The 12,574-nt window shown below is 36.9% G+C and overlaps 2 protein-coding genes across 2 annotated transcripts in view; both read right to left on the bottom strand.

Annotated features, from left to right (window-relative positions):
* Positions 1 to 11,650, bottom strand: part of Aqr (aquarius intron-binding spliceosomal factor) — a 104,975-nt gene extending 93,325 nt beyond the window's left edge. The window contains exon 1 of the mRNA XM_004861508.4: positions 11,557 to 11,650. The gene's annotated coding sequence lies outside the window, so the exon portion shown is untranslated. The remainder of the gene's footprint in view (positions 1 to 11,556) is intronic.
* Znf770 (zinc finger protein 770) lies at positions 2,528 to 11,652 on the bottom strand. The gene is made up of 2 exons (XM_004861509.3): positions 11,557 to 11,652; positions 2,528 to 6,649 (listed from the first exon to the last, which is right to left on the bottom strand). The coding sequence occupies exon 2, from the start codon at positions 6,600 to 6,602 to the stop codon at positions 4,515 to 4,517; it is 2,088 nt and encodes a 695-aa protein (XP_004861566.1). The 5' UTR covers positions 6,603 to 6,649; positions 11,557 to 11,652; the 3' UTR covers positions 2,528 to 4,514.
* Between the last annotated feature and the right edge of the window lie 922 nt (positions 11,653 to 12,574).

Genomic DNA, 12,574 nt, shown 5'->3' with positions numbered 1-12,574 from the left:
CTCATTTTTCATGGCTGAGTAGTACTCCATTTTATAAAAAAAACCACATCTTCTTTATCCAGCCTCCAGTTGCTGGGCATTTGGGCTGTTTCCAAGTTTTAGCTATTACAAACTGTGCTGCTGTGAACATGGGTGCACATATATCACTGTGGTATGATTCTTTTAATTTTGGGGGGAAGAGCCCCAGCAGTGGAATAGCGGGGTCAAATGGGACGCGTGGACAGACCTGCCTGTCTGCAGCGGGCCGACTTGGCATCTTAATGTTAACTCTTGATACATGAACATAACTGCAGAGATTGTATTTTTCATCTGTGTTACTTGTAGGATAATCCCTTGGAAGCAGATCATGCTGGGGAAGTTAGTAGACAATAAGGACTGAGGTCTTGAAAGCTAGGGAACAGAGACTGTCTTATTGTAAAATACCATAGGAAACCACTGGTTGAAAATTACTTTTAGAAAATGAATTTTCAATGGTATTTAGAAAGGTTAGAGTAAGTAACATGAGCATGGGACTACAAGCTGGGTAACAATTGAAAATCTAAGACCAATGTTAAAAGTCCTAAATTTAGGTTCTGCAGTAAAAATTAAAAGAAAGAATAAATGTGGAAGACCCTAGAGAGCCAGAGAAACTGCTAAGTAGTTTGTAGGAATGGTGGAAGCCTAAAAGCACATGGATGAGAGGGCAGAGTAGATTTTGAAGAGAAGATTATTCTTTTTATAAAGAAACAAGACAAAGGTTCAGGTGGTGATAGTTTATTTTCCAAGTTACCTATTTATTAAACTCATGTTCTCCCTTGATCTTGTGACCAAAAGTATTAAACCAATAAAATCCACACCCTATGTAGCTTTCTAGTGGTCTATGTGCATGAGTCTAATCTATAATACCTAGCAGATTTATTACTAAAATACATATGGTGATCTACACCTATCTGTGTACATCTATTTATCTCATTGTTTTTCTTAGCTAAGTTTTTGACTGATGAGATTAGACATTTTAAAAATTAGGTGTATTTTATAGTTTCTCGTGTATTTTACAAGCTTTCTATATTTTGTGAAGAAAGCAAAAGAACTGGGTAATCAAAAAAAGAGGCTCCAAAGAAATCTAAAAGGACAAAAATTTCATAAAGACCATAACTCTAGCAATATTACTGACCATTATTATGTAGCATATTTTAAGGAAAAAAAATTAAAATTGTCTTAAAGAAAATCTCTAAGCATAAATAAAGTCAAGTGACAAGTTAGGTTTCAGGCAGTTGATCAAGTTTCCAGCTCCATTTCTGACTTTTTTGGGGGGAGGGAGGCATTGCTCCTCACCTATTCTGCTGGAGGTGTTTTCATCAGACTGGCCTACCCTATGGTACCAAAGGGCAAAGAGCTTCCATTTATCACTTTTCCTAAAACTGTCACTGAAATAAGTACAGGTTTCACTCTCATCATCTCAACTTAGGTCAGTTTTTATCCCTGAGCCAATTTGTCTGGCTCAAACCTGGGTTGCCTATTCCCAAATATTTGCGATGGCAAAGGGGGAGATATGAATATTCCCGAGGTGAACTCCACAGGTCAGCCATCTTTGCTTCATTCACAGCTGCACCCCAGCCACTATCCAAATATAAATATATACAGTACGTAAAGACATCTTGGGTTGGGGTTTTTTTTTTTTGCAAGTTTTTAGGCTTGTTCTAGAAATCTGTGCTGCCTATATTGTATTGGTCTTTCCTATAGGTATTTTTAAAAATAAACAGCAAATACAAAATAAATGATGGTTTATAATTACTTCATGTTAATTTCTTCCTTCATGAATTCAATAGACTGACTCAGCTAAGTACCTTGAGTAGAATGTGAGTCTGTGTCTAATTTCAATTAATACTAGATAGACAAGAGACCAAAAAAAAAAAAAAGAACAGCATTTTGTTTTTGTTTTTGATACCAGGGATCAAACTTAGAACCTTGAGCTTGCGAGGCAGGCGCGGGTGCCACTGAGCCAAATCCCTGGCCCTAGAACAGTATTTTTTTCAGAAGCAAATTCTATATTTCTTCAGTACAAATCTCAAGGGCAAGGCCAAGGAGAATGGGTTTATAGATAAGTAGGTTGATCATGTGATATGCAATGGAGTTAACATATTCTTTTGTAGGTGACAAGTAGCTATCACATAAATGTAAATAGGGAAGTAAATTTTTAAATATCCATGGAAGTTCAGTATGAGAAATCTATTGGACTGGGCCTATATAAGTCTTTGAAAGTCAGTCAGTATCTTGTTCCAATACTGTGATTTTTCTTTAAAAAAAATAAGTACTAACTGTGTATCTTGAAACTTTTTCAAAGTACTGTTTTGAGAAATTTGATTTTCAAGAATTTTATCCACCATCCACTTCCCATCAACACATATGGTTTTAGCTTAAAATTTTCTGACCTATTGCAGAACAAAACAAAAACCTATAATTCTAACTCAGCTAATCAAACTCCTCCAGTAAATAATCATGCTACAGCCTGGAATCACCCCCCCAAAAAAACTCTACTTCTCTTCAATGATATTTATAGTTTATTTTTCCAGAAAACCAAAGTAATTGATTCAACAATACTAATAGGTCTAGCATGCAGCAAACCATCTTTTAACATCTGTTTAATCTTTTTAACATGGTTTCATACTTTATTTTCACTCCTATAAAGTTTCCATAAGAAGCTTGCAAAGATAATAAAGGTAAATAAGTATTTTGTTACAGGTACTTCAAATAGCACTACAGTACATTTTTGACAAAATTTTTTACAATATACCAACTTTCAATATGAAACAGCTTAAAAAGGCATGAGCCAAAAAAAAAAAAAAAGTAAAATAGTAGTATCACTAAGGCAAATAAAATCTGAGTCATACAAGCACAACATTCAGAACTCTTCCTGTTTGGACTGGGAAAGGAGTATGTAAGATATTTCCTTCAAGTAAAATTTTACAACAGCTTAGGGAAATACCAAAATCCATGATTTCAGGCATGGTAATGAACTCTTTAACTTTTATTCTAAGAAAATATTAACTAATTACTCCTTGCTTTTATGTAATAGGTGTATTCTTGAAGAGTTTTGGATAAAGCAAATTCTGTAAACCACATCTTGCTTGCACTGGAGATAGTTCAAGGAAACAAATTATCCTCTAAAGCATGTAATTCTCCTGCTTCAGCTGGATGTCTCAAAATATAGGGCCATTTCCACATCACTGAGTCTTTTACTTATATTGTCATATTTCATTTCTATAAATTAAACTCAAGGTACCTAAAACTCACTTGTGGTAAAGGAAGCCACCCCCCCCCCCGCCCGGTTCCCAATGACAAATCTTAAATATGATGCAAACTTACAATTATTTATCCACATTCTCAATAGAGGGCTTCTTACTATATTTAAATGTGCTAAGATAAATACCCACCTGCTTTTCTTTACACCTTAGAAACACAATGGTTCACTTTTTTATTGCTACAAAATGTCATTCCTAAAGATTTTACAAATAATGGCAAATACGAAGGACAATGTATGATTATGAAATTGGTCCCTGATAGTTTAGGATTACACAGGTTATCTTCCCAATTAAAATTAAAATAAGGACCAAAGTAATTCTTTAGGATTAGCATAATAAAAACTAAAACTAGATATGGTCATTCCCATTTGATCAACCTTAGTAAATCAACCTTAAGTCAAAGACCACTGAAAGAAGCATTAAAACAAAGTCCCACTAAAGTAAGTCTTCTGGGAACAGTCTTTTGAGTCTTGTTTACAATGATTGCTTTCAACTACTGTATTAACAAGCAAATAAATGAATTGCATTCATCCCTCTGAAAAGACAAAACTGCATATATGATAAATTATGGCACCTGAAAAATATTCCTGGTAAGTAAACATGATAAATGTATGCAGGTGCATCTTGTCCTCTTTTAAAATCCTTTGGGGAAGTTAATAGCCGCCTGAACCAAAAATAAAATAAAACCTTCATCATCTGAGCACCTGAAGGTGGTAAAAATTTTCACATAATTCTAAGAATAGCTTTGAAAAGTCTGATTAAAATGCTATAATTTTTTCATTCATACTCGTACTTTAAATTGCAAGAAAAATGTTTTACAAAAAAATTAGAGCCATAGGTGGACAAATTATCCTTTAATGTAAAATATATGAACTATAAACGCTATTTGCCGCAGCTAAAGCGGAATTTTCACCTCTTCTGAGTATGTCTATTCAAAAAGAGATGGCATATCTCAAGGAATAATTCCTTTTAAAAATGTGGCTGAACTGCTTGTACAACATCATGAATTTATAACTTTCAATATAGCCAAATAAATGTTTATGGAATCAAGCCATGTTCTTCCTTTCAAAAATTAATTTGGCTATTCCTAAAACATTGTATTAATTTTCTTTATATCTTACCACAGGACAAGCAACTGCCCATGAAATCATTCAATCTAATGCAGGCCTTTTGATAAAAATGTTTAAATGATACAAGACCGGCAGAGACTACAAATGTTAGTGGTTTTGACAGTTACATAATTGAATCTAATACAACTACTTTGTCTTGTGTTTGTTCTTTAAAGTGAGTGAGTTGATGTCTCTTCCAGTGAGGAGCCTGTCTGAATGTTTTGCCACAAACTGAGCATTCAAATGGTTTCTGCCCTGCATGGATTAGATAGTGTCTTTCCAGTTTAGATGGAGATCGGAAACTTTTACAGCAAACACTGCATTGGTAAAGGAGGCCATCATTTCTCTCAGGATGCCCTGAATTACTAAAACAATGAGGGCTCTGGTCTGATTCCAAAAGTGCATTAGAGACATAGGGCTGCTGGTTCCTACAGTGGGTACCAAGAATAAAATCCTCAGCTTCTTTTTTAACTTCTATTTCTGATGTTTGATCTGACTCTGAAAACTCGTATTTTTGAAAAGCAAGAGCCTGATACTGTTGGGAAGAATTATAGTTAACATTATCACTTGGATGAATGCAAAGAGATCTTCTATAAGGAATCTTTTCAATATGAGTTAGTTTATGTCTTTTTAAGTGAGCTGACTGTCTAAAAGATTTCCCACAAACATTACAGCCAAAAGGCCTTTGTCCAGTATGAATTAAATAGTGTCTTTGTAGTTTGGATATAGAAGGAAATACTTTCTCACATTTATCACAGGGACACATCTTATGCCCAGTATGTATGTTTTCACTTGGAAGTGAAAAACCACACTGAAGCATTTCACAGTTATTAAAGAATTCCTCAGTGGATGAACCATAGATTGCCAAGTCTTTATTATTCACTGAGCTATCTATAGTTAATATGCTTTCTGCTGTAAGGATACTTTTCAAATTTTTCCCCATATTTTGGCTCTGGAATTGCTTTTGCCAAGAAAATGGCAAAGGCAATGTTTTCTTTTTTTTATTGCCAACTGTCTTATATGTTCCATGTTTACCAAGAGAACCCATAAATCTTCTCTGAGATGCTTCAGAGTTCTGCTCACTAGAAATAAGATCACAATTTTTCAAGAAACTATGTTTATACGCTTTTTTCTCTGACCGAAAGTTATCTAATTTTTTGCCCCCAGCACGTTTAAGTTTGGCCAAGATCTTTTTAACAATGGTTTTATAGTTGTAGCTTCTTTTGAGTCTGCTTGGAATTTTGCCACCTCTGGCAGGAAAACACTTGTGTCCATTGAGAATCTGCTCTGATTCAAAACATTCTTCACACTCTGAACACTGAAAAGGGACAATATAAATAGAGTGGACATCAAGTGGATTATTCTCCTCAGGTTCACCCATATCACCATTTTCAAAACCATCCTGCTTTGCATTTAATTTATTAGGCAAGGGGCATGATTCTGGACGCTTCACCTTTAATGAAAGAGTCTGAAAAGTCTTATTCCTAGTATGGATTTGTTTATGCTTCAGAAGTTTGCTTTGAATCTTAAATCCTTTTTGACAAAAACAACATTGAAAAGGTCTTTCTTCTGAATGTGTGAGTTGGTGAATTTTTAAATGAGTTGACTGTCGGAAAGATTTACTGCACAGGACACATTTAAAAGGCCTCTGGCCAGTGTGAATAAGGGCATGCCTGTCAAGTTTGGATTGTGACGGAAACATCTTGCCACAGATTGTACACGCATGAATATTCTTTCTCTTCGTAGTGCCGTACGTGGGATCAGACTTAGAGCATGGGTGTAATGCCCATCTCTCCTCTGTAGTAAAAGTATTATACATTCCATACACTGGCTTTTCTTGCTTGGCCTCCAGCAATCTTCTGACTTGCTTAACATCATTCTGATAGGTTTCATTGTGAAATTGCTGGTGTTTTACAAACGTCTTCAGATTTTTAAAATGGCGTTGACAAATACTACATTTAAAAGGCAGATTATGAGTTAGTTGATGCCTCTCCAGATGAACTAGTTGTCTAAAGGTTTTATGACACACATCACATTCAAATGGTTTTTGACCAGTATGAATGAGATAATGCCTAGCTAATTTTGACGGTGTTTCAAAGTGCTTGAAGCAAATATTGCAAATATATGGCCTGTTTCTAGGTAGTTTGCTGGATACTACACGCTGCTGAATCTTTAGCATTTTAAAATTGTTTTCAGCCATCATATTCTTCATTGATACACTCTGATGAGCTCCATATTGTCCTTAAATTCCATAGATGTCTAAAAATTAAAAAGAAGTATTAATTTACAAATTATTCATAGGAAAAGAAATTAAATTGTCCTTTGGCTGAAGATACTTAAAGTTAAAGGAGATTCTTGACTTACTTTGTGTTTAAAAGCAAACTAACAATCATTTTTAGATCAATTCATTAGAACCATTAAACTAATTTCATACATACAGAGATATGGTGACTATAGCAGACACTTTAAACTTCATGTAATTTTAGGACTAAAAGGTATAATAGATAATGTGAAATTGGAAGAAAAGGGGCAAAGGGGAAGTGGGAGGGGTAGGGGAAAGGAAAGAAGGGAATGGAATTAATATGAGAAAATGAAAAAATGGAAACAAAGTCTTTGTAACTAGGGAGGGGTGGAGGGGTTGAAGGAGGACAGGGGATGGGGGAAAAATAAGAATCCAGAGAGACTATGTAACAGTGCAAATTTCCAATGATGAATGTCTTTATATTGTATACCTAAAATGCACCAATAAAATAAAATTTTTTTAAAAAAGATTTTTTTCTACTTGAGAAGCTACATTAAAAGGGGACTAAGTTGAATTAAATAGGCTTTATGACTCCAGCTTTTCTAGTTCATTATATTTGTCAATACTTAGTTGCTTTGTCATTTAAAAAAATGGGCTAGAAGAGTAAAATGTGTTAGGAATTGAAATATACTAAAAATAAGATGCATTATATTATCATTATATATATTATATATATATATCATTATATATTCAATTATAGCATGTATCGTAGACATGTTCTGAGAATGGAATGTCTTACTTATCCAAGTTAGATTTTTTTTAGCTACAATAATACTATTTACTCTCAATTACTTCCTTATGTGAATAAAGTCAAGTAGGAGAAAATTCCAAAGACCTGAGTTTTAGTCGTGGATTTGTCACCATATGATCTTGGTCATGGAAAAAAAGAAATACAGATTCCTCATCTGTAAAGAATGCAAAATGTCATTTGGACTGCCTCCTATTCCAAGTTGCTATGCAAATCAACAGAGATAATGCACTTAAATAAAGCCTTACATTTATACATTGCTTGGAGACTGTAAAGCAATGTATAAATGTAAAATATTATTTAGGTAAACACTAATCAAATCTAAAATTTTATTCCTGACTGTTTAATTGTTGGGAGCAATGCTACATAATTTTAGGGAAAAACCATTTGATTAGGCCTAGTTCTCCTGCCTACAGGCCAGCTTTGGCATTTTGAGACATAATTCCAGTTTGGCCCCTGGTCACAACTGAGACTTCAATGATCCGGTGACGCTGTGATGCTCCAGGACAAGATTACACCAGCTGAAGACATCCTGGGAGGAACAAAATCTTCATCTACTCAGTTCCTCATTGTTCTTGGATTGTTATACTTGTTTATCCCGATGTACTGAACTCTTGGCAAGTTATTTGTTACACCTTGTTTATCCATATGTACTAAACTCTCTGCAAGTGATTTGTTATCTGTTTCTCCTGATGTACTGAACAAAAGATGCAGTTGCCACCCAGAGCAGCACTGATCAGATCGAAAGCTCAGCTTCTTCTCAAAGTCTCGTTTTTTTACCTTTCCTGTATAAAAAGTTAATTTGCCTTGTGCTACCATGGCTCACAGGAGACTAGGACTTACTGCAGAGGTCCTACTCATGTCCCCTTTCCCTGTTCCCTACATTTAATAACACATTTAGGATTTCTAAGAGATAAACCTACTGACTAAAGTTCTTTTTATTTCTCCTTTCTACTTTGTTGTAGTGTGTGTGTGTATGTACTTCTTGTGAAAAAAATCAACAGAACAAGTACAGAAAAATTAGGTTGACAAATTGCATACTTATTTATGAATAAATGAACATTGAGTGTGTTATACTTCTCAGACAACATAATAAAAAGGTCATTTTGGTCTTAAGAGTTAACATAAAGATAAAAATAACTTCTCTAAATGTCTCTGTACGACCCAGAAGTTTAACAGGCACTCTCACAATCATCTTACACACTATGTTCTCCTGTCTTAAAAGAGTACTTGATCTTCTCCTCGTTCTTCTATTATGGAATTGCCCTTAAATAAAGCAGACATTTTAAAAAAAAAAAAAGGATAGCTATGCCAGCTTTCTCATTCTAACATATCTTCTAGTTGAGATTAAACACACACACACACACAAACCAACCTAATAACCAGAAACTCAAAAGTTCTTTCGTCAGCTGATTTGGCAAATAACCAACACATACGCTGTTTACTATCTGTCTTCTTCTAGAAGATATCTTAAACACAAAATCAAATACTGCACACTGATTGTGGTTTTCTTCAACCATCTGAAGTATAAACAGAAAAAAAAAGGAGCAAGTATTTTGTTTTGTTTTTGGTACAGGGGATTGAACTTGGGACCTTGTGCTTGCGAGGCAGGCGGCAGAACCAACCGAGCTAAATCCCCGGCCCGAGCAAGTATTTTCTACTAGTTGCTTTACACTAGTGTTTTTCAAACTGCAGGTCATTATTCCTTATTTAACTATAAAGTTAACTTAGTGGATCATGAACAACATTTTGTTTGATAAAATAAACTACAAAGTGCTAGAACACATACCGTATAGCAAGGGTAAATACTGTTTTATAAAACTTTTAGAAAAAAGTAAAAAAAAAAAAGTTTGTTAAAGTTATTCCTGTGTCTTGACACACAGAGGAACCTATAATAAAATCAATTACCTATTTACAGTGGCCAAGTAATCTATTAGGAGATAAAGATTATGAGAATCAGTGTCCGGTTTTCTAGTATTCATATTACCTCAAAGTATTTAAAAATCATCTAATGAGAAGTCAAATGGAAAATGCCACACAAATACATGCAAAATAATATGACCATAAGCCACTATATTCATTTATGAAATACATCATATAACCCAGCAACAATCAACAAACCATAGTAACAATTACCTGTTAGTGCCATGAATATGCATTTTCACTACACTGTACTAGAGAAATTACAGGTGAACAGCCTCTAAAAAGCCTAAACATGCTGCATAGAGCAAAAGCCATATGGATTAAAATTAAGTAAAAAATCCAGTGAGCGTCTAAAAGCTCGGCAATTTATCTAATTCCTGTTGGGCAATTTATTTCATTCCTATTGAACAATTAGGTGTCAAGGTGGTCAATCAGGACAATGAGCCAAACTGAAAGTAATAATTAAGAATTTATTCATTTATGCAACAGAGTAAAAGCAAAAAGAAGCACTGGCTCCCCAGTGGTCCATTAAACAGGACACTAGGTGAGGTTAAGGAGTTGTAGTGTGTACAGGAGAGAATCTTCTTGCAGAAGAGCTCCTAACAAAAGGCTCCTGCCCTTTATGGATGCTCTTCGGGTCCACAAGGGACAGAAGACGGAAAGTGAAGGGCTAGGAGCAAAAAGAACCTGTTAGAAATGGAGAAAAGCGGGGCCAGGGATTTAGCTCAGTGGTTCTGCCGATGGCCTCGAAAGCGCAAGGTCCCAAGTTCGATCCTGGGTACCAAAAAAGAAAGAAATGGAGAAAAGGGCTTAAATTAGGTGCCTGTGGGAGGAACTCCAAATGGAGAAGGAAATAAGTTAGTGTGAGCATGGCTAGCAACAGGGGTCAGGAGAGTCTGTGACTGCAACTCTCTCCAGAAAACTGCAATGCACTGGCCATGCATCAAGTCTGGTAGGGTAGGGAGCTTCCCTTCACGAGGCTAGGCAGGCAAAGCCTAGTAATTAAGGCTAGGCCATAAGATTTTGGACAGGAGCTGGGCTTCAATTCTTTTTGTATGCTTCTCCTCCCACTTAATAACTGTTTTGAGAGAAATTCCCCCACCCCACCCCACCCCAAAAAACCTACACTAGAACCACACAAGATAATCTCTAATTATAACAGGGGTTGGCTACCTATAGCTCTCGGTCCAAAATGGGTCTGTGGTTGATCACCCATCAGCAGCAATAAGACTGAATTCTATTGTCACTTGCCTCCTTATTATGTGGGAAAACATTTATTAGGAGTCCTACACTGTTAGAATCATTGGTGGCAAGTGGTGATCTCATCTACTATTTATAAGTGAAAGGTCAGGAATTTCCACACTCCAAGTGCAATCTCCAATGTACTTATATACAAGGGTGCACACAAAGCTCTAAAACCCATTTCAAATGATTTTTCTGTCTTCTCCACTGATTTTTTTTTTTGGTGGGTATTTTTTCAAAGCAAGCTAAAAATGGATAATTTTTATGTTAAATTGAACAAAATAAAGCTGACCTCAATAAAATCCAATATTGCCTCAAAGCTAAACGCTGATTTTGTCTTACCTCGCACCATTAAAAAGATGTGAGAATATCAAAAAAGTAAATGAACAAGAAAAGAAAAGACAGATCGGAAAGAAGCATAGACAACTCTCAGTTGGGGAATAATCTCTGATGCATTTACCACAGCCTTTGCCTTTTCTTAGCTTGTTCTGCCCACTCCCCGTGGCCCACTCTTGGCCCCCCAACACTAAACAAAGGACGCCGACATCAGACAACTAGTGCTTGGCCTAAGAGCTCACAATCAGTGAGCATTTAGGGGATGCAACCGAGTCTGGGGACCACAACATCCCACACCAGGAAAGGAAGGGCCAAGGTGAACTCCTTTGACAGCAGTTAAAAGAGAAAAAAGTCATAATTATTTAAGACCCACAGAGGGAGAAAAGCTTCCTTTCTGTGTTTTTCTCTTAGAGATCCCCGCTCCCAGTTAGAAACTAGAAATGGGAAGTGCAAGGGATCGGAAAAGAAGCTAAGAGGAGCTGAGGTCTTGACACCCTTGTCCTGGGTCGTGTCCGCCACCCCCCCACACGCCCCCCCGCGAGATCGAAGCCAACCTGACTCTCCCTAAAGGTCACTCCACCTCGCACTCAGGTTCCTGAAGGTCTCCGTACTCACCTGGGGCTGGCAAGGCGCGGAAGATGCACATCTCACGGCCATGGCGCCGCGAAGGCACCGAGCTCACGTCCGCAGGGTCGGCGCGGCGACTGGCTGAGAGCGCAGGCGCGGCGCTCGGGAGTCCCGGGAATGGGATCCGACTAGAAACAAGCTCCCGGCATCTGAGGGCCTTGGTCGCCTCCATGAGGCTCGCGGGTCCACTCTAGAGGCCTTGCTCTGGCTCATTCATTCGATATATTTTGAATGTCTACAAGGTACTGTATAAAGCCCTATGCTCCTGTTTCTTAATTTCTTCAGGCTGCTCTGACAAATGCATATACGGTGCTAACAATCACTAGTGCATAACAGGCAATCAAAAAGCTGTTACCTCTTATTAATTGCTGTTTTGAAGTGACAGGATCCTATTTTAAGATGAGTAAAGTGACGCCTAGAGATGTTAAGGAACTTAGCGTCACATAGCTGATTAAAAGTTAGAGGTGGGCCGGGGATGTAGCTCAGTGGTTCTGGTGCCTGCCGCTCAAGCGCAAGGTCCTGAGTTCGATCCCCGGTACCAAAAAAAAAAAAAAAAAAAAGAGGTGGGATTTGAACACAGAGTCAGGTTGTTGTTGTTGTTCTGTTTTGTTTTGGTACCAGGGATTAAACTCAGGACCTTGCACTTGCCAGGCAGGTGGCAGAACCACTGAGCTAAATCCCTGGCTCCCCAGGAGTCTCAATACCAGACCTACACTTTCAATTCACTTCTGCTTCCCAAATTACAGATATTTTAACATTTTATGTAGACACAACTAAGGGCCAATGAAAGTAAAGTCTTTACTTTGGATGTGGAACATGAGAAAATGGCTCATAGGAAATAAGCTTTTGCTTTTCATATAGGAACGCCAGAGGAATCAGAGTTGGGAAGGATTGAAGTCGCTTTTTCCAGCTGAAACTCACGTGAAGAAGGGAGGGGGAAAACTTCCTGAATGCTAATCCCAAATTGAGGATGTTCTTGGTTCAGATAACCCATTATCTGAACTTG

The sequence above is a fragment of the Heterocephalus glaber genome, unplaced genomic scaffold (genome assembly GCF_053883595.1).
Source record: "Heterocephalus glaber isolate CG9 unplaced genomic scaffold, H.glaber_assembly_v1.0 deba00000809, whole genome shotgun sequence".
Classification (NCBI taxonomy): Eukaryota; Metazoa; Chordata; class Mammalia; order Rodentia; family Bathyergidae; genus Heterocephalus; species Heterocephalus glaber.
Note: the sequence above shows the minus strand (reverse complement) of the source record. Positions and strands in the feature narration are given on the sequence as shown.